The sequence below is a fragment of the Coregonus lavaretus genome, assembly GCF_964263955.1.
Source record: "Coregonus lavaretus genome assembly, contig: HAP1_SCAFFOLD_533, whole genome shotgun sequence".
Lineage (NCBI taxonomy): Eukaryota > Metazoa > Chordata > Actinopteri > Salmoniformes > Salmonidae > Coregonus > Coregonus lavaretus.
In genome coordinates this window covers 307,750-330,825 of record NW_028157083.1, presented here as the reverse complement: position 1 = coordinate 330,825, position 23,076 = coordinate 307,750, and the positions used below count along the sequence as shown (strand labels likewise).

At 45.7% G+C, this 23,076-nt stretch overlaps 2 protein-coding genes across 2 annotated transcripts in view; both read left to right on the top strand.

Annotated features, from left to right (window-relative positions):
* The window catches only part of LOC311125830 (uncharacterized protein), a gene marked incomplete at its 5' end in the record, with an annotated part of 122,450 nt that overhangs the window by 11,489 nt on the left and 87,885 nt on the right, over nt 1-23,076 (top strand). Inside the window, one exon of the mRNA XM_084199859.1 lies at nt 18,357-18,437. Coding sequence (XP_084055985.1) covers nt 18,357-18,437 — 81 coding nt within the window. The remainder of the gene's footprint in view (nt 1-18,356; nt 18,438-23,076) is intronic.
* LOC311125828 (uncharacterized protein) lies at nt 1,555-18,206 on the top strand (the record flags this gene model as incomplete). Its single annotated transcript, XM_084199857.1, has 6 exons — nt 1,555-1,567; nt 14,677-14,958; nt 15,175-15,447; nt 15,598-15,669; nt 17,806-17,810; nt 18,015-18,206. The coding sequence occupies 6 exons, from the start codon at nt 1,555-1,557 to the stop codon at nt 18,204-18,206; spliced, it is 837 nt and encodes a 278-aa protein (XP_084055983.1).

Sequence of the window (23,076 nt, the reverse complement as noted above, 5' to 3'; positions counted from 1 at the left end):
ACCAGTAGGGACAATACATTCTTAGTATTTAGTAACGGAGCACTTGCTCATAGAATCTACTGTAGTTAGATGATTTGTTGTGGTGCAGGTTAACATAACAGTAACAGTGGTAACATTCCCCCTCTTACTTGTTAGTAGGCAACCTTTATGACAGGGTTTGGCTACATTAGGTTTGTGTTTTGGAAATTCCCATGGCTGCAAGAGTCACCGCGCTGAAGTGAACCATCTTATTGTCAACATGTGGTGTTAGTAAGTGCCAAGTTGTAGGTGAGTGGGAGCAAGTAGTACTACCAATATGTCTACATCATTTTGCCGACAAGCAGTAATTCTGAAGGTGGATACTGGTTCTATCTGTATTTACAGTAGTGTTCAGGTGTGCATGAACAGTACACCTGTTGCCTATTGGTATTATCTGATGTGTCCTCATTATTGAAGTAGCTTAGAGTATAAATGTGGGAGAAATCTTCAACAGCTCAGAGCTTGTGATCTTGCAACATAAAGCAACTTTATTTAATCATTTTTCTTACAGAATCTTGGATTCGAAAATATATGAGAACTGTTAAACTAATCTCTGTCTACTTCATAGAGAAGTATAGGTAAATCCTCTGGACCAGTAGACACCAGCTCAGATACAGCCTCTGTACCAGAAGAAACCAGTTGAAAAGCACTTATTGAATATATAGTTTGTTTGACAAATATTTAGATTATGTACAGGGAAGGTTTGTTTCTCTTCAGTAAACTCATCTCTTTTTCTATCAATTTCTACTATACATAATAGTATCATTGTTTTCCTGTATGGGCTGTCATGTTTAGCCTAGAATACTATCATTTTTCAACTTTGAATAATGTGAATTATAATGAAATGTTGATCCATGCAACAAGATGGCAAAAATGTATTATGTTTTGAGGAAAATATTTCGTTGTATGAATGTTTTTGTGTGCATGTCTCAAAGCCTATAGGTTAATGGCTAGGCTGGTGAATCAAAATTCCTCACTCAGTGTACAGGAGGAAAATTAAATGAACTATAATTATTACGTTACCTTTAAATATTACATTATTGCCAACTGTTGTTACATTATAGCACAGTGATCCTATCAATTCTAAATTCTATATGTAATTCTGTACATTGTAGCCAATTATACACACAGGGAGGCGTCAAAGACCAGGTATGGGCACGACTACAGCAAGGAATATTCCAGAAGTGGTTAGAAAAAAATTGATATTAAAGTTATGGCATATAAACATAATGCCAGGTGTAGGTATAGTGTGATTGTATTGCAGCTATTAAACATTATTTACAAGTCAAATGGAACATAATTTTATTTTCCACCACCTTATTTTATTTTCCACAAAGAGGTCAAACATAGGAGGAACTAAACCTAATTACTTTCACTTTCACAGCCTCGGGAAATAAAGATCAGACGTAGACTAGGTGAACCACACAGTGTTTTAGGATGTCTCATTTGAATTTACTGTTATGTATTATCTTCACAAATAAACTAGCAGCAAATATGCCCAAACTAACGCTAATCATCTGGCTTTGTCTGGCGCAAATGGTCTCCGCAGGTAAGTTGAACCGACTGGCAGGGGCGAACCTGGCATTTGGCCTACCTAATATTGGCTACTTGTTTGCTATTCTGTACTAATTGTATAGCCTAGTCTACAACATCACATCATAATCTTTGACATCTTTGATTATCATGAACAAAATGTATATGTAAGATAATGTGATTTATGAACACTATGTGCGCTGTAACTTCAAGTTAGAAGCGCATCCGCCGATGGGATTCTTATCACAGATTTTTATTTTTTAACTACGTTATGGATGAACAATAATCTAAACACGCTCTTCATATTGATTTTCAACATGGAAAATCAGAATGGTTTTAAACGACGTCTATGTGGGTTTCAATGAGAAATAAGCACCGCACCCTTCTAATTCAGTTTAGCTACAGTATGTGTAGACCATGTATCTGATGCTGTCTGGACCAAAAGAGTATGGCGCCAGAACGAATCATTTGGATGGGCATTTGATTTCTATAGGCGGGACCGTTTTTCCCCCGGGACCTCCTGTGTGGACGCCCTTGCATTGTTAATGAGGTTATAAATAAGCAATAAGGCCCAAGGGTGTGTGGTATATGGCCAGTATACCATGACTAAGGGCTGTTCTTATGCACAATGCTGAGTGCCTGGATACAGCCCTTTGCCATGGTATATTGGTAATATACCACATTTTTACATTTTACATTTTAGTCATTTAGCAGACGCTCTTATCCAGAGCGACTTACAGTTAGTGAGTGCATACATTATTTTTTTCATACTGGCCCCCCGTGGGAAACGAACCCACAAACGCCATGCTCTACCAACATCCCTGCCGGCCATTCCCTCCCCTACCCTGGACGACGCTGGGCCAATTGTGCGCCGCCCCATGGGTCTCCCGGTCACGGCCGGCTACGACAGAGCCTGGATACGAACCAGGATCTCTAGTGGCACAGCTAGCACTGCGATGCAGTGCCTTAGACCACTGCGCCACTCGGGAGTACCACAAACCCCTGAGGTGCCTTATTGCACCTAGTGTGAAAAAAATGTAGAATAATGTATGCACTCACTAACTGTAAGTCACTCTGGATAAGAGCGTCTGCTAAATGACTAAAATGTAAAAATTTAAATGTAAATTGTTATTATAAACTGGTTACCAACGTAATTAGAGCAGTAAAAATACATGTTTTGTCATACCCATGGTGTATAGTCTGATATACCACGGCTTTCAGTCAATCAGCATTCAGTGCTTGAACCACCCAGTTTATAATAAAGACCATAGGCAGCTCGTGAGTTTCAAGTTTAACCATTTCTACCTATCTGCGTGCCAGTTATGATAATTTTTATATGTACATTTTCATGCAACAGTTTCATTTTAAATAAAAAAGTTGTAGTTTCTCAGAATTATTGTCATGTGGTTGATCATAAAAATCTGAATTAAAATGATGAAAATCTAAAAGTGAAAATTCAACAAAATGCAAGACCACCAGCCTTTGCCATATGGACACACTGATACACCGTGATCCATTGGCGGCTAAAGAAATTAGCGCATGTAACTCAGAGATACGGTGCCCACAAACTGTTAGGGCCTACATAAAGCTGTCCCAACAACAGTCCCAACACCTTACCACTGCTACACCTGGCTATCAGCGGAGCCTTGTCTGGCAGCGAAACAGTTCATTCAGCCTCATTTACTGCCTTTTAAAAAAACATAGCTGATATGGCTGACTTGCTTAAACAAATGTGGTTTCTAATGACAATTGAGATGTACAAACTATGGCATAAGGGGACGAAGAGCTGATAAGAGGCAATCCGTAATTTCTATGAAGACATTAATGAGCGCGCTAGGACGGACGTAGTCAATATAACTATTTGTTTAGCACTTTTGAAATGTACAGCGACAGAATTCAGAACATGGGCCGTTCTTACAGTGTTCTCCCTGTACACCAAGTCAGAACCGTAAGATAAATAAAAGGGGGCATATAAGCAGACAATTAAAGCTCTTACAATATTTGATGATTACATTTCTCTAAAACAGGTTATAGGCTACATGTGCACTACCAAGTCAGAACAACAGGTGAAATTAAGAGGGGTAAATAGACCAAATTATTAGGGTGAGGCACATGGGCTACTAACAGCTTACTACACAACATACACTTAGTATTACTTTCTTAGCTACAGCATACATATCTCCCTGGCATATTACATCATTTATGCAGCAGCATACAATAAATTTTTTGATTCACCTTGTTGTGCTGTGCTCACTTGAACAGGAAGGTGGCGCGGCGGTCCTTCGTGGGCAAATTTTGTCATCAAAGTCTGCCATTCTCTGGATTGATGGTGCTTTCAAGACAACTGGGAACTCGGGGAAAAAACAAGGTTGAATCATGATGATGTAGCTTTTGAAAGAGGCCGGATTTACAATTCCGAGTTGGATGACCGTTCAAACCATATTTTCCCAGTCTGAGCTTGTTTATTCCCGACCTCCTAGTTGTCTTGAACTCAAGTTTTCGCAGTTCCGAGTTAACAGTTGTTTTGAGCGCGGCACAAATCATGCTTCATTGACAGCATGGCCAATGTCGAATGTTTATAATTTTAAACTTGGAAAATTAATTCCCTTAATCCCAGATTTGGGACCACACAGCCACTCCACTGAATAGCAGGCTAGTGATTGCTTTACAATGCTTGCAGTTAGCCACTGTCACTGATTCCTTCCAAACCACTCATTGTTGAATTTGCGATTTCCAACTTGTTGTGTAATGTTTATGTCCAATGGACGATGAGCCCCGATATGTTTTATCTATCATTTCTCTTCATTATTTCTCTTCATATGACAAGGATTAAAAAGGATTTGCCAGTAGATTGTCGACTTGATTCATGATGATGACTGCTAGCTAAGATTTTGAAAGTATGATGTTGACATGATCAGTCCAATCAAAGCTACTGTTGATATAACGTGATTTGACGTAATTTTATCTGTGGCCAATGACCTTGAGTCTTCTTGGATGGGCAAGTCTAATGTAAATTTATGGCAGCACCCAAGGGGCTTGAATTTTCCAGGTCTACCCTTAGACTTGGCGGTGACTTAGTGTCCCCATGAATGACAGAACACTGAGCCAATCACGACGCAACGCTCCGTATTTTCTGCTGGCTTGCCCCACCACCACAGAAAGCATTGTGCTAGGCTGAAACACCTGCATTTTGGAGCTGCCTTACTCAAGAAAACAAAAAAGAGACCATGTTTGTATGCAGCTTTTGTCACGTTTGTTCAATGACGGTTCAGACCAAGGCGCAGCGTGATATACGTACATGTTTATTAACTTATAAACACCACGACAAAACAACAAACGAAACGTGAAGTCCAAGGTAGAACACACAACTAGCCTAAACACAGAACAAGATCCCACAACTCAATAGTGCCAATCGGCTGCCTAAGTATGATCCCCAATCAGAGACAACGAGCGACAGCTGCCTCTGATTGGGAACCACACCGGCCAACATACAGTGGGAAGAACAAGTATTTGATACACTGCCAATTTTGCAGGTTTTCCTACTTACAAAGCATGTAGAGGTCTGTAATTTTTATCATAGGTACACTTCAACTGTGAGAGACGGAACCTAAAACAAAAATCCAGAAAATCACATTGTATGATTTTTAAGTAATTAATTTGCATTTTATTGCATGACATAAGTATTTGATCACCTACCAACCAGTAAGAATTCCGGCTCTCACAGACCTGTTAGTTTGTCTTTAAGAAGCCCTCCTGTTCTCCACTCATTACCTGTATTAACTGCACCTGTTTGAACTCGTTACCTGTATAAAAGACACCTGTCCACACACTCAATCAAACAGAATCCAACCTCTCCACAATGGCCAAGACCAGAGAGCTGTGTAAGGACATCAGGGATAAAATTGTAGACCTGCACAAGGCTGGGATGGGCTACAGGACAATAGGCAAGCAGCTTGGTGAGAAGGCAACAACTGTTGGCGCAATTATTAGAAAATGGAAGAAGTTCAAGATGACGGTCAATCACCCTCGGTCTGGGGCTCCATGCAAGATCTCACCTCGTGGGGCATCAATGATTATGAGGAAGGTGAGGGATCAGCCCAGAACTACACGGCAGGACCTGGTCAATGACCTAAAGAGAGCTGGGACCACAGTCTCAAAGAAAACCATTAGTAACACACTACGCCGTCATGGATTAAAATCCTGCAGCACACGCAAGGTCCCCCTGCTCAAGCAAGCGCATGTCCAGGCCCGTCTGAAGTTTGCCAATGACCATCTGGATGATCCAGAGGAGGAATGGGAGAAGGTCATGTGGTCTGATGAGACAAAAATAGAGCTTTTTGGTCTAAACTCCACTCGCCGTGTTTGGAGGAAGAAGAAGGATGAGTACAACCCCAAGAACACCATCCCAACCATGAAGCATGGAGGTGGAAACATCATTCTTTGGGGATGCTTTTCTGCAAAGGGTACAGGACAACTGCACCGTATTGAGGGGAGGATGGATGGGGCCATGTATCGCGAGATCTTGGCCAACAACCTCCTTCCCTCAGTAAGAGCATTAAAGATGGGTCGTGGCTGGGTCTTCCAGCATGACAACGACCCGAAACACACAGCCAGGGCAACTAAGGAGTGGCTCCGTAAGAAGCATCTCAAGGTCCTGGAGTGGCCTAGCCAGTCTCCAGACCTGAACCCAATAGAAAATCTTTGGAGGGAGCTGAAAGTCCATATTGCCCAGTGACAGCCCCGAAACCTGAAGGATCTGGAGAAGGTCTGTATGGAGGAGTGGGCCAAAATCCCTGCTGCAGTGTGTGCAAACCTGGTCAAGACCTACAGGAAACGTATGATCTCTGTAATTGCAAACAAAGGTTTCTGTACCAAATATTAAGTTCTGCTTTTCTGATGTATCAAATACTTATGTCATGCAATAAAATGCAAATTAATTACTTAGAAAATCATACAATGTGATTTTCTGGATTTTTGTTTTAGATTCCGTCTCTCACAGTTGAAGTGTACCTATGATAAAAATTACAGACTTCTACATGCTTTGTAAGTAGGAAAACCTGCAAAATCGGCAGTGTATCAAATACTTGTTCTCCCCACTGTAGATCTACACCTACTAGCATGCCCACATATAAAATACTACATAACAAAGAATATACACACCCTGACTCAACATATACGAGTCCCCTGAGTCAGGCCGTGACAGTACCCCCCCCCCCCCCCAAAGGTGCGGACTCCGACCGCACAACCTTCACATACCAGGGTAGGGGCCGGGTGGGCATTCCGCCTCGGAGGCGGATCCGGCTCCGGGCGTGACGACCACACCCTCTCCGCCTCCCTGTTGGGCCCCTGGTCTGGTCTGGACCTCGGCGCGCTGCTTCCCCTCTCCTTCCTCCCACGATACTCCAGGCCCTGTCTGGACCCTGGTGTGGGAGACCACCAACCTGGAGAGGGGCTGACGTCATGGTCTGGACTGGAGCCGCTGACAGGAGCTGGATCAGGCACCGGTGGAGCGGACTACTCAGGCTCCGGACTGGAGCCGCTGACCAGAGCTGGACTGGGCACCGGTGGAGCGGACTGCTCTGGCTCCGGAGTGGAGCCGCTAACCGGAGCTGGATCAGGCACCGGTGGAGCGGACTGCTCTGGCACCGGAGTGGAGCCACTGACCGTAGCTGGATCAGGCACCGGTGGAGCGGACTGCTCTGGCTCCGGAGTGGAGCAGCTGACCGGTGCCGTACCAGGCACCGGTGGAACGGGCACGGGCCGTGCCGGACTGGACAAACGCACCACTGGTCTGGTGCGAGGAGCAGGCACGGGACGGACCGGACTTGGAACGCGCACCACTGGCCTGGTGCGAGGGGCCGGACCGGACTGGCGACGCGCACCACTGGCTTGGTGCGAGGAGCAGGAACAGGCCGGGCCGGACTGGCGATGCGCACCGCTGGCTTGGTGCGAGGAGCAGGCACAGGCCGGACTGGCGACGCGCACCACTGGCTTGGTGCGAGGGGCAGGAACAGGCCGGGCCGGACTGGCGATGCGCACCACTGGCTTGGTGCGAGGAGCAGGAACAGGCCGGGCCGGACTGGCGACGCGCACCACTGGCTTGGTGCGAGGGGCAGGAACAGGCCGGGGCGACGTGCACCACTGGCTTGGTGCGAGGGCCAGGAACAGGCTGGGCCGGACTGGCGACGCGCACCACTGGCTTGGTGCGAGGGGCAGGAACAGGCCGGGCCGGACTGGCGACGCGCACCACTGGCTTGGTGCGAGGAGCAGGAACAGGCCGGGCCGGACTGGCGACGCGCACCACTGGCTTGGTGCGAGGAGCAGGAACAGGCCGGGCCGGACTGGCGACGCGCACCACTGGCTTGGTGCGAGGGGCAGGAACAGGCTGGGGCGACGTGCACCACTGGCTTGGTGCGAGGGGCAGGAACAGGCCGGGCCGGACTGTCGACGCGCACCGCTGGCTTGGTGCGAGGGGCAGGAACAGGCCTGGCCGGACTGGCGACGCGCACCACTGGCTTGGTGCGAGGGGCAGGAACAGGCCGGGCCGGACTGGCGACGCGCACCACTGGCTTGGTGCGAGGGCCAGGAACAGGCCGGGCCGGACTGGTGACGCGCACCACTGGCTTGGTGTGAGGAGCAGGAACAGGCCGGACTGTGGAGGCGGACTGGAGGTCTGGAGCGGAGAGCTGGCACCACCCGTCCTGGCTGAATGCCTACTTCCGCACAGTATGTGTGAGGCATCAGCACAGGACGCACTGGGCAGTGCACGCGCACTGGCGATACAGTTCGTAGAACTGGCGCAGGATATGCAGGACCGAGGAGGCGTACTGGAGACCAGGAGCGTTGAGCTGGCACACCCCGTCCTGGCTGGATGCCCATCTTGGAACGGCACGTGCGTGGTGCAAGCACAGGACGTACAGGACTGTGCCGGCACACTGGCGACACAGTACGTAGCTCCACATAACACGGAGCCTGCCCAGTCATACGCTTCCTCGCGTGAGTACGGGGAGTTGGCTCTGCTCTGACACTAGGCTCCGCGCACCACCCCGTGTGCCCCCCCCCCCAACATTTTTATTGGGGCTGCTTCTCGGGCTTCCTCCTCGACTGGCCTCCTCCGTGTTGCCGTTGCACCTCTCCTGCCTGGGCATCTACCTTAGCCCATGGTCCTCTCCCCGCAAATATCTCTTCCCATGACCACAAATTGCCCACCTGTGACATGGCTATTCGCTCCGCCTGGGCACGCTGCTTGGTCCTGGTTTGGTGGGATCTTCTGTCACGTTCGTTGAATGACGGGTCAGAACAAGGCGCAGCGTGATATACATACATGTTTATTAACTTATAAACACTACGACAAAACAACAAACGAAACGTGAAGTCCAAGGTAGAACACACAACTAGCCTAAACACGGAACAAGATCCCACAACTCAATAGTGCCAATCGGCTGCCTAAGTATGATCCCCAATCAGAGACAACGAGCGACAGCTGCCTCTGATTGGGAACCACACCGGCCAACATAGATCTACACCTACCAGCATGCCCACATAGAAAATACTACATAACAAAGATTATACACACCCTGACTCAACATATACAGTGGAGAAAAAAAGTATTTAGTCAGCCACCAATTATGCAAGTTCTCCCACTTAAAAAGATGAGAGAGGCCTGTAATTTTCATCATAAGTACACGTCAACTATGACAGACAAATTGAGGAAGAAAATTCCAGAAAATCACATTGTAGGATATTTAATGAATTTATTTGCAAATTATGGTGGAAAATAAGTATTTGGTCAATAACAAAAGTTTCTCAATACTTTGTTATATACCCTTTGTTGGCAATGACACAGGTCAAATGTTTTCTGTAAGTCTTCACAAGGTTTTCACACACTGTTGCTGGTATTTTGGCCCATTCCTCCATGCAGATCTCCTCTAGAGTAGTGATGTTTTGGGGCTGTCGCTGGGCAACACGGACTTTCAACTCCCTCCAAAGATTTTCTATGGGATTGAGATCTGGAGACTGGCTAGGCCACTCCAGGACCTTGAAATGCTTCTTACGAAGCCAATCCTTCGTTGCCCGGGCGGTGTGTTTGGGATCATTGTCATGTTGAAAGACCCAGCCACGTTTCATCTTCAATGCCCTTGCTGATGGAAGGAGGTTTTCACTCAAAATCTCACGATACATGGCCCCATTAATTATTTCCTTTACACGGATCAGTCGTCCTGGTCCCTTTGCAGAAAAACAGCCCCAAAGCATGATGTTTCCACCCCCATGCTTCACAGTAGGTATGGTGTTCTTTGGATGCAACTCAGCATTCTTTGTCCTCCAAACATGACGAGTTGAGTTTTTACCAAAAAGTTCTATTTTGGTTTCATCTGACCATATGACATTCTCCCAATCCTCTTCTGGATCATCCAAATGCACTCTAGCAAACTTCAGACGGGCCTGGACATGTACTGGCTGAAGCAGGGGGACACGTCTTGCACTGCAGGATTTGAGTCCCTGGCGGCGTAGTGTGTTACTGATGGTAGGCTTTGTTACTTTGGTCCCAGCTCTCTGCAGGTCATTCACCAGGTCCCCCCATGTGGTTCTGGGATTTTTGCTCACCGTTCTTGTGATCATTTTGACCCCACGGGGTGAGATCTTGCGTGGAGCCCCAGATCGAGGGAGATTATCAGTGGTCTTGTATGTCTTCCATTTCCTAATAATTGCTCCCACAGTTGATTTTTTCAAACCAAGCTGCTTACCTATTACAGATTCAGTCTTCCCAGCCTGGTGCAGGTCTACAATTTTGTTTCTGGTGTCCTTTGACAGCTCTTTGGTCTTGGCCATAGTGGAGTTTGGAGTGTGACTGTTTGAGGTTGTGGACAGGTGTCTTTTATACTGATAACAAGTTCAAACAGGTGCCATTAATACAGGTAACGAGTGGAGGACAGATGAGCCTCTTAAAGAAGAAGTTACAGGTCTGTGAGAGCCAGAAATCTTGCTTGTTTGTAGGTGACCAAATACTTATTTTCCACCATAATTTGCAAATAAATTCATAAAAAATCCTACAATGTGATTTTCTGGATTTTTTTTCCTCAATTTGTCTGTCATAGTTGACGTGTACCTATGATGAAAATTACAGGCCTCTCTCATCTTTTTAAGTGGGAGAACTTGCACAATTGGTGGCTGACTAAATACTTTTTTTCCCCACTGTACGAGTCCCCTGAGTCAGGGCGTGACAGCTTTATTAACTCAATGATATATATATATATATTTTTACATTGTTTGCAAACTGATATGCGACACGTATTAATGCCAAAATAACATGCAAAACAGGCAAGCCCCCCATTTTTGCAAAAAATGTGGGGCTCAAAACAGGTGGGGCCCTGAATGACGAGTCGCTGCTGCCTATAGGCCAATGCAGCAGAAGGCCTATAACTTCCATCATCAACTAAGTAAAATACATAGGCCTAAAGCCAACAAAATAAAAACAGTAGAACATATCCTGATGAAAATGCAGGTTATTTTAATTGCATTCATGTCTCTACTCCGCATGTCTGCCTCCCTTTCTATCTTCTTGACTTGAGTTATTGCTAGTGAAGCGCAACATTGTATCAAATTGGTTTGTTGGCGTGTTCAGGCGCGCACGCTGCCTCAACATTATCACGACAGAGAAACCACACACATGCTCAATGCTCACATGGAGCACTCCAAAAAAAATACAATGAATAAATGGACAACTCCTAAATGATAGTTATGGAATAGACAAGAACTTGTTTCTCACAAGTGTAGCAGGTTGTGAACTCTGCACACAACGTTTCCACTCCGAGAATGAGAAAGGTAAATGACTGTAATTCATGCATTAACAGTAATTAATGTAACCAAATGACGGGGATTAAGGGTACATTTACTAGACCTACTGGTTACATATGTAATGGGGATTTGATCAAAATAAACATTAAAAAGGCATTGAATTCACACAATGAAACAATTGATGTGCACGCTTTGGCGGGAGACAAAGGAGCACATTCTGGAGAGCTGAGTGAATGGAAAAAGACACACATATCTTCGCCACACACCCCTCCCCTTCTTCTTGTCTCAACATTTTAAATTATACTCAACACACATTATCTTCACACATTTTAGATGCTTTTCACTGACAGCCGCAACTCAATAATCAGCTAGGCCTATTGCCACGTGCGCCGCCCAAATTGCTGGCTTCCCAAGTTGGCATAGGCCTATTCACTTGTGATTTGAAACATTCCACATATATATATTTTTTAAGAAGCTAATGATCCTCTGTGTCTAAGTCAAGCTCTTTGGTAAAGTAATTAGAGTTATTTTATTCAGACAGGAGTAATTATATCGTTTTTGGCAAAACTTAAATTTACTTTAGGGGAAGCCAGCATCCGAACAGTGCACTGTGCACCCGACAACTTTCCTTTCTAATTCGCAAGTGGCTGAAACCAGAGATCTGTATATACAGTGGCTTGCGAAAGTATTCACCCCCCTTGGCATTTTTCCTATTTTGTTGCATCTAGCCACTGGGATTTTTGCCCATTCTTCAAGGCAAAACTGCTCCAGCTCCTTCAAGTTGGATGGGTTCCGCTGGTGTACAGCAATCTTTAAGTCATACCACAGATTCTCAATTGGATTGAGGTCTGGGCTATGACTAGGCATTTCCAAGACATTTAAATGTTTCCCCTTAAACCACTCAAGTGTTGCTTTAGCAGTATGCTTAGTGCCATTGTCCTGCTGAAAGGTGAACCTCCGTCCCAGTCTCAAATCTCTGGAAGACTGAAACAGGTTTCCCTCAAGAATTTCCCTGTATTTAGCGCCATCCATCATTCCTTCAATTCTGACCAGTTTCCCAGTCCCTGCCGATGAAAAACATCCCCACAGCATGATGCTGCCACCACAATGCTTCACTGTGGGGATGGTGTTCTCGGGGTGATGAGAGGTGTTGGGTTTGCGCCAGACATAGCGTTTTCCTTGATGGCCAAAAAGCTCAATTTTAGTCTCATCTGACCAGAGTACCTTCTTCAATATGTTTGGAGAGTCTCCCACATGCCTTTTGGCGAACACCAAACGTGTTTGCTTATTTTTTTCTTTAAGCAATGTTTTTTTTCTGGCCACTCTTCCGTAAAGCCCAGCTCTGTGGAGTGTACGGCTTAAAGTGGTCCTATGGACAGATACTCCAATCTCCGCTGTGGAGCTTTGCAGCTCCTTCAGGGTTATCTTTGGTCTCTTTGTTGCCTCTCTGATTAATGCCCTCCTTGCCTGGTCCGTGAGTTTTGGTGGGCGGCCCTCTCTTGGCAGGTTTGTTGTGGTGCCATATTCTTTCAATTTTTTAATAATGTTTTTAATGGTGCTCCGTGGGATGTTCAAAGTTTCTGATATTTTTTTATAACCCAACCCTGATCTGTCCTTCTTCACAACTTTGTCCCTGACCTGTTTGGAGAGCTCCTTGGTCTTCATGTTGCCGCTTGCTTGTTGGTGCCCCTTGCTTAGTGGTGTTGCAGACTCTGGGGCCTTTCAGAACAGATGTGTATATATACTGAGATCATGTGACGGATCATGTAACACTTAGATTGCACACAGGTGGACTTTATTTAACTAATTATGTGACTTCTGAAGGTTTGGTTGCACCAGATCTTATTTAGGGGCTTCATAGCAAAGGGGGTGAATACATATGCACTCATCACTTTTCCGTTATTTTATTTTTTTGAATTCTTTGAAACAAGTAATTTTTTTCATTTCACTTCACCAATTTGGACTATTTTGTGTATGTCCATTACATGAAATCCAAATAAAAATCAATTTTAATTACAGGTTGTAATGCAACAAAATATTATTTTTTTGCAAGGTACTGTAATGACTAGATTGTCTCCGCACTAACTATCTCCCGAGTGGCGCAGTGGTCTAAGGCACTGCATCGCAGTGCTAGCTGTGCCACTAGAGATCCTGGTTCGAATCCAGGCTCTGTCGTAGCCGGCCGTGACCGGGAGACCCATGGGGCGGCGCAGAATTGGCCCAGTGTCGTCCAGGGTAGGGGAAGGAATGGCCGGCAGGGATGTAGCTCAGTTGGTAGAGCATGGCGTTTGCAACGCCAGGGTTGTGGGTTTGATTCCCACGGGGGGCCAGTATTAAAAAATAATAATGTATGCACTCACTAACTGTAAGTCGCTCTGGATAAGAGCGTCTGCTAAATGACTAAAATGTTGTCCCAAAAGCGGGAATGCAGGCGACAAGCTTAGGTCTGCATATTATGTCCAAAGAAAAATATTGGGTTCATTCAGGACAGATTTTGGCTAGAGTGAGCTTTCTCGCTACAGATGAAATAAATTATTATGAACTTCACAGGGTGGAGAAAGTGCAGGGTGATCTTGATGCTACTTTCCAATAAATATCGAGGGTCTCATTCTGGTGACATGATGATCAATGCTTGACTGCCGTTGGACAAATAAAAATATTCTCGCTCTTATCCATGATAATCTCATAATGTAGATAGTTTACGCCCACTGTAGCTGCGAGCTGTTGGCTAGAGTGCATGTGCCAAGACCAGATTGGGCAGATTTGCTATATAATGCAACAGTTTTTGTGACAAACCATCAGTAGAGTTGAAAATGCGATGGAAACCCATGTTTCATTCGGTACATGGGAATTTAACGGCTAAAGTTATTTGTATGTGCACTACGTCATCACGCACAGCCTTTTATCCGCAGAAAGTCAGTTTGATGGAAACATACTGTATCTCTGGTAGAAAAATGTTCATATAGTTTTATGCATATTTTTGAATATTTGCATGAAAATCTGTTTCAAATAGGATGGAAACCTAGCTGGTGATATAATAGTGGAGAGCCTCAGAGGCAGGGTGTAGACAAAGATTTTCATCTGTGGTGTAGTATAGATCAATTTCTGCTCCAGTGGTGGTGGTGAGGGGGCAAATACTGGCAAAGTGGGCAGACTTCATAGGCCAGATATACCCAGCAAGCAGAATTCTTGATATAAAAAGTAAAGGTTCATAATAATGTCTCTTTCAATACCAATAGGGTTAGGACTACATATCTATACCCTAACCATAATGTGTTACCCTGGATACATTGATACTATCTTACATGTATGAAATGTCTGCTTTTCCAGATCTTTATCATAAAGTGGGAGGTGAGGTCTTGTTGAAACCAGACAAGACCACAGTGCCTGGCCCCATCACAAGCATACTATGGAAGCATGGGGAGAACAAGGTGGCAGAGTGGGACAATAATTTTGGTCTGGACATCTATGCTGCCTTCAAAGAGCGCACAGCCCTGAACCAGGCTACTGGAGAGCTGAGAATCAGTGGATTGACGAAAACAGACAGTGGAGTTTATTCTGTGGAGTTCAACAGCAAACTGCAATACAAGACATATAAACTGTCTGTTATCAGTAAGTGTTTCTGTGTGTGTGTGTGTGTGTGTGTGTGTGTGTGTGTGTGTGTGTGTGTGTGTGTGTGTGTGTGTGTGTGTGTGTGTGTGTGCGCATACGTCTGTCTGTATATACATGTGTGTATGTGTGTGTGTGTGGTCGTGTAGAAACAGCAGGTTATTCAGTGCCTCACAAGCATTTTCCCAAATTATTCCTGTTTCTTTCCTCTATTTACAGAAGCAGTCCCCAAACCCACAATCACTTCTTCCTGTAACACCAACAAAACCTCCTGCACTCTGACCTGTGAGGGCAACACCACTGATGCTGAACCCATCACCTACAGCTGGAAAGTGGGAGAGGGGGAGTGGGAGGTCTTAGACAAACAGATGAATGTCTCTAAAAGCGACACTGGCAATTCAAACAATGGTTACAAGTACATCTGCAAGCTGAATAACTCTGTTAGTGGGGAAGGGGAAGTCAGTGAGCCAGTTGGAGAGGTGTTTGTCTCAGGTGAGTGGACACTCATAAGTAGGCTACAGTCTTATGTATTGATATGTCAGTAACACTGCTAGTGTTGTAGGACATTTTGAATGCTGCACTATGTTGAATACCTGATCAACTCCTGTCAAAGTATCAGTACAAAATGTGTTTTCATTTCAGAGCCTTCCATCAGAGATGTTGTTGGTGTTGTTGTCACTGCCATCGTAGCGTTTGTTTTCATCGTCTTAACAGGTAAGAACAGCACATCTATAGTAACAGAGCACTGTACATGTACATATTTCTGAAGCACAGATTGACATAACAGCAGCAACAACAGTGAGCTATACCCCCTGAAGGGGATACCTGTTCTACCTGTATTTACAGTAGTGTTCAGGCTACTGCTACAGACAAGACAGGGGGTTAGATGCACCACCTGCCGTAGGGGACAGTCTTCATAATGTGTCACAGTGAGGCACCAATTTGGACCTCGCAGAGTATGGATTAGCCTAATCTGAATTAATTAATTAATCAGCAAAAAGGACCGTAATCACTTTGTGGTAACCTAAAAATATGTTTAGCGTACATTGGATATTAGATGTGAAATCACTGGCTATGTTATTTTACAGGTGTGCAGGTACTGTATGCAGGTTGTTTATTGGTGCTCTCAGAAATGGTTTCTTATTGCAGCTTATGCATGTAATTGTGGGTAAATTCAATAGCTGACAGAATATTAATGCAGACTTGTACTTTAAGAAGTTCTAAATTATTTGTATTTTTACTCCCCAGTTTGGTTGGTGTGGAATAAAATAAAAGGTATGATGATTATCTGTCTCTTCCTGGTTCAACTCTTCATACTCACTGATTGACCAAAATGTTACACAATGTGAATTTCATTTGATTGAAAGTGTCTTGATAATGTCTTAAATTAGAGCTTATAGTTAAAGCATTCATCTGCAGGGGTAGACAACCCTGGTCCTGGAGGTCTGCAGGCACTTCATGTTTTTGATTTTGATTTGGAAGACCAGGTGTGTTGAATTTAGGCAATCACTGAACTGATCAATTAGCTCAGTTGGTCTGGTGTGGTGCCTAGTTGGAAGAAAATCCTGCAGTACCTGCAGCACTCCAGGAACAGGGTTGCCTTTCCCTGATCTACTGTATGTTACAAATCAAAAAGTTGGATCATCATCATTCAAAATTGTCACAACAAAGATGTTTGAGAATGCAAACCTGATCTATTCTCTCTTCAGCTAGTGCCAGTGATGTAAACAACCAAACCACAGGCAAGTCATCCAGCTAATTTAAGACGTCATAAAGCAGAAGTAGCATAGATGGTCATCTGCATATCTCAGAATATCACGATAACATAGATTGATTGCTATTTTATTTGAATTCTGTTGTTGATTACTCTAAGTAGGAAGTCGTTATGTCAACCAGAAGGTAACACAAGTTGGGTGTTCCAGCCAGCAGATCCAACAGTCCTAAAGATGAGTCAAAGTTAAAGGGTAGATTTACTTTTACTGACTTTATTGTCCCCATGGGGAAGTTTTGTTGCAGTGTCTTGTACACATTTAAAGTGGTGTTTAAATACAAAACAAATTGACAATACAACTGTCATAACAGTTACATACCAATAAAAAGAGACTAGCCTGCTGGCCTTACTGGGTCGATAGGAACATTAGCCTGCTGGCCTTACTGGGTCGATAGGAACATTAGCCTGCTGGCCTTACTGGGTGGATAGGAACATTAGCCTGCTGGCCTTACTGGGTCGATAGGAACATTAGCCTGCTGGCCTTACTAGGTCGATAGGAACATTAGCCTGCTGGCCTTACTGGGTCGATAGGAACATTAGCCTGCTGGCCTTACTGGGTGGATAGGAACATTAGCCTGCTGGCCTTACTGAGTCGATAGGAACATTAGCCTGCTGGCCTTTCTGGGTCGATAGGAACATTAGCTTGCTGGCCTTACTGGGTCAATAGGAACATTAGCCCAAGCTATTTAGGAGGGATATCACACCTGGCACAAATTATTGTCTAGTTCTGTTTTTCCTGCCGAGGGGTGCCCTATACCTGCACCCAGAGGGGAGTAGTTCAGAGTCCGGGTACAGGGGGTGGCTTGGGTCTAAAATGATTTTATGAGCCTTGCGGAGGGCCCTGACCTTAAAGATCTCATCCAGGCCTGTCTGTTTGACTCCAAGTACCTTGCTTGCTGTGGTGATAATCCTTCTCAGCATATTTCTCTGGCTGACAGTGGCATTGCCAAACCAACAAACAATACAAAAAGTTAAAATAATCTCAATGAAAGATTTGTAAAACAGTCAGTATAGCACAGTCAACATTAAAAGATCCCAGCTTTTTGAGAAAGTACAGTCTCTGTTGACTCTTTTTGTAGATCAGGTCTGTACATTTACTCCACTGAAGCTTATTGTCCAAGAGGACACCCAGATATTTGTATTCCTCTACAATCTCTATGTTCTGACCTCTGATAGATGTTGCAGAGGTAGGTGTTGTACGCTTCCTGAAGTCTATGCACATCTCTTTGGTCTTGTTGGTATTGAGGACCAAGTGTGATTCGTCACACCACTCTACAAAATCATTTAGGACCGGGCCATGGTGTTCCTCGTCATCAGGCTGATCAAGGCAGTGTCATCAGTGAACTTATCGAGGTGTCTGTCAGGATGGGAACAGGTACAACTATTAGTGTACAAGATGTACAGGAGTGGGGACAAAAGGAGAGCCTGTGTTGGTGGTGCGTATGTCCGACACGTGGGGACCTACTCTGACCCGCTGTGACCTCTGGCTCAGGAAGTCCAACAGCCACAAAATCAGCCCCCCATCTAAGGAGAAGTCTCTAATTAGTCTCTGTGCAAGAATGTAAGCAGTGAATGATGCAGTAGGAGAGAGGCTGTAGTTAATGTTTTCCTTCTACGTGTGATTCTGCAGGGGTTAAGGTTCCACAAACGGCCAACCCCAAAACAGGGGAAGACGACGCAGACAAAGCTGGAAAGGGGCAGGAGAAGGGAGGTGTGTATGAAACTTAAGCGGATAGTTTACCCGGAAACAGAGTGCTCTGGCAGTTACAGTACACTCAAACCATATTTGTCCTGATGATTTGGTTCCTTGATTCACCGCTGCTGAATTGTTGCCACCGCTGCAAAAATGATGTATTTTTCTTATGTATATATTTTTGCCAAGATGCTTTTAAATGGATAGTCATTGGCTCAATAACCTGAAGTCTATGGGAACAGCTACACTATATATAGAAACGTATGTGGACACCCCTTCAAATTAGTGGATTAGGCTATTCCAGCCACACCCATTGCTGACAGGTGTATAAAATCGAGGACACAGCCATGCAATCTCCATAGTTTTGACAGTTTGAGTGAGTACTTCGTCAACTTATTCAGCCAGTTAGTTAGCTAGAATAGTTAGCAATTGGGTTGCCAGAGCAGCGAATAGCTTTGACTGGGCTGAGCGGGAACTGTGCTTCCGTAGAGGTAGGGGAGCTAGCAGGCCAGAGGGGGATGAACGTAGTGCCCTCGTTGGGTGTAGGGTCTGATCAGAGCCTGAAGGTAAGGAGGTGCCGTTCCCCTCACAGCTCCGTAGGCAAGCACCATGGTCTTGTAGTAGATGCGAGCCTCAACTGGAAGCCAGTGGAGTGTGCGGAGGAGCGGGGTGACATGAGAGAACTTGGGAAGGTTGAACACCAGACGGGCTGCAGCGTTCTGGATAAGTTGTAGGGGTTTAATGGCACAGGCAGGGAGCCCAGCCGACAGCGAGTTGCAGTAATCCAGACGGGAGATGACAAGTACCTGGATTAGGACCTGTGCCGCTTTCTGTGTAAGGTAGTGTCCTACTCTGCGAATGTTGTAGAGCATGAACCTGCAGGATCGGGTCACCGCTTTGATGTTAGCGGAGAACGACAGGGTGTTGTCCAGGGTCACGCCAAGGTTCTTTGCACTCTGGGAGGAGGACACAATGGAGTTGTCAACCGTGATGGCGAGATCATGGAGCGGGCAGTCCTTCCCCGGGAGGAAGAGCAGCTCCGTCTTGCCGAGGTTCAGCTTGAGGTGGTGATCCGACATCCACACTGATATGTCTGCCAGACATGCAGAGATGTGATTCGCCACCTGGTTATCAGAAGGGGGAAATTAATTGTGTGTCGTCTGCGTAGCAATGATAGGAGAGACCATGTGAGGATATGACAGAGCCAAGTGACTTGGTGTATAGAGAGAATAGGAGAGGGCCTAGAACTGAGCCCTGGGGGACACCAGTGGTGAGAGCACGTGGTGCGGAGACAGATTCTCGCCACGCCACCTGGTAGGAGCAACCTGTCAGGTAGGACGCAATCCAAGAGTGAGCAGCGCCGGAGATGCCCAACTCAGAGAGGGTGGAGAGGAGGATCTGATGGTTCACAGTATCAAAGGCAGCGGATAGGTCTAGAAGGATAAGAGCAGAGGAGAGAGAGTTAGCTTTAGCAGTGCGGAGAGCCTCCGTGACACAGAGAAGAGCAGTCTCAGTTGAATGACCAGTCTTGAAACCTGACTGGTTTGGATCAAGAAGGTCATTCTGAGAGAGCTAGCAGGAGAGTTGGCTAGAGATGGCACGCTCAAGAGTTTTGGAGAGAAAAGAAAGAAGGGATACTGGTCTTTAGTTGTTGACATCGGAGGGATCGAGTGTAGGTTTTTTGAGGAGGGGTGCAACTCTCGCTCTCTTGAAGACAGAAGGGACATGGCCAGCGGTCAAGGATGAGTTGATGAGCAAGGTGAGGTAAGGGAGAAGGTCTCCGGAAATGGTCTGGAGAAGAGAGGAGGGGATAGGGTCAAGCGGGCAGGTAGTTGGCCGGCTGGCCGTCACAAGTCACAAGATTTCATCTGGAGAGAGAGGGGAGAAAGAAGTCAAAGCATAGGGTAGGGAAGTGTGAGCAGGACCAGCGGTGTCATTTGACTTAATAAATGAGGATCGGATGTTGTCAACCTTCTTTTCAAAATGGTTGACGAAGTCATCCACAGAGAGGGAGGAGGGAGGGGGAGGAGGAGGAGGATGCAGCAGGGAGGAGAAGGTGGCAAAGAGCTTCCTAGGGTTAGAGGCAGAGGCTTGAAATTTTGAGTGGTAGAAAGTGGCTTTAGCAGCGGAAACAGAGGAAGATAATGTAGAGAGGAGGGAGTGAAAAGATGACAGGTCCGCAGGGAGTCTAGTTTTCCTCCATTTCCGCTCGGCTGCCCGGAGCCCTCTTCTGTGAGCTCGCAATGAGTCGTCAAGCCACGGAGCAGGAGGGGAGGACCGAGCCGGCCGGGAGGATAGGGGACATAGAGTCAAAAGATGCAGAAAGGGAGGAGAGGAGGGTTGAGGAGGCAGAATCAGGAGATCGGAGGGAGAAGGATTTAGCAGAGGGAAGAGATGATAGGATGGAAGAGGAGGGAGTAGCGGGACAGAGAGAGCGAAGGTTGCGACGGCACATTACCATCTGAGTAGGGGCAGAGTGAGTAGTGTTGGAGGAGAGCGAGAGAGAAAAGGATACAAAGTAGTGGTCGGAGACTTGGAGGGGAGTTGCAGTGAGATTAGTAGAAGAACAGCATCTAGTAAAGATGAGGTCAAGCGTATTGCCTGCCTTGTGAGTAGGGGGGGGGACGGTGAGAGGGTGAGGTCAAAAGAGGAAAGGAGTGGAAAGAAGGATGCAGAGAGAAATGAGTCAAAGGCAGACGTAGGGAGGTTAAAGTCACCCAGAACTGTGAGGGGTGAGCCATCCTCAGGAAAGGAACTTATCAAGGCGTCAAGCTCATTGATGAACTCTCCAAGGGAACCTGGAGGGGCGATAAATGACAAGGATGTTAAGCTTGAATGGGCTAGTGACTGTGACAGCATGGAATTCAAATGAGGAGATAGACAGATGGGTCAGGGGAAAAAGAGAGAATGTCCACTTGGAAGAGATGAGGATTCCTGTGCCACCGCCGCGCTGACCAGATGCTCTCGGGGTATGCGAGAACACATGGTCAGATGAGGAAAGAACAGTAGGAGTAGCAGTGTTTTCTGTGGTAATCCATGTTTCCGTCAGCGCCAAGAAGTCGAGGGACTGGAGGGTAGCATAGGCTGAGATGAACTCTGCCCTGTTGGCCGCAGAACGGCAGTTCCAGAGACTGCCGGAGACCTGGAACTCCACTTGGGTCGTGCGCGCAGGGACCACCAGATTAGAATGGCAGCAGCCACGCGGTGTGAAGCGTTTATATGGCCTGTGCAGAGAGGAGAGAACAGGGATAGACAGACACATAGTTGACAGGCTACAGAAAAAGGCTACAATAAGGCAAAGGAGATCGGAATGAAATGAACTAAACATCTGGGAAAGCGAGAGAGCGGGGCCTCCCTCACTTACATTTCACTGAAACACTCAAATATAACTCTCCCAACTTCCACTTTAGAAATTATAATTGTTGTAAACTACAGCGGTTCAATGTTTTCTAGGAATAGACTCTAACTTAGTTTATTCAGCTAGCTAACTTGGTACAGTATTCTTCTGTGAAAACCGTCCAGGGCACTGAATCCTATGACGCCATAGCCAACTAGCATGCCAGCCTCCAATAACACGGTTTAGCACCAATACTCGGTTACAACAAACCACCAGTGTGTTAACACGCCAAACAGATCATTCGTGTCCGTGTCTAACGTTGTGTAAAGTTTTGGGTTAGTTTTGACAGTTTGAGTGAGTACTTCGTCAACTTATTCAGCCAGTTAGTTAGCTAGAATAGTTAGCATACTAGCTAGCCATTACTCTCTGCCAACGAACCAACCCCTCCACCCACGGCACGAAACACAGAGAGAGCCAAGCTAACGTTAACTAGTCACCCTTGTCCCGAATTCCCTTGAACGACTCTAGTTACCAGTATGTAAAAACAAAACAAAAATAAATGTAGGTTATAACTTACCCTTAGTAGCTACTGTTAGCCAGTTAAGTGCAAAGCTAGCCACTGAATCGATTCAGCCAGTTCGCGTCTGTCCCAATGGAGAGAAAGCGTCTCCAAATATTACAGCTAGGTCGTTTCAGCTATTGTTTAGTTAGCTATCCAGGTAGCAACAAGCTAGCTACAGTTCGAGTACAGTAGCTACTAACTATCTAATGTTAACGCTTCAGATAATTAGAAAAACAGCTGAATGGTAGGTAGCTGGCTGGCATAATTACAGGTACTCTTAAGTGTGAAATAACATTGGAAACAACTATCCACAATTGCTAATAGTTACCAGTAGCTACCCGCTAGCTAGCTTTATTGGTCCAGGTAGTGGGTTAGCTAGCCTCGTGCTTCATCGGGCTCAGCCGAATACAATACTTACCTACAAATAAACTACCTTCAATACCTAACTACAATACCTACCTACAATCTAAATACATGGTTTAAGCTTTACTCAACACCATATAAGAAGCCAAGCTTACCTCCCGCTAGAGAAACACAACCTCACCCGACCAGTATCCTGTTGATGCCCCCATGCACAAAGCGAGGTCCATACAGAAATGGTTTGTTGAGGTCGGTGTGGAAGAACTTGACTGGCCTGCACAGAGCCCTGACCTCAACCCCATTGAACACCTTTGGGATGAATTGGAACGCCGACTGCGAGTGAAGAAGATTTTTTAGTAAACTATGAGATTAACTCTGTTTATCACAAACACGACGAA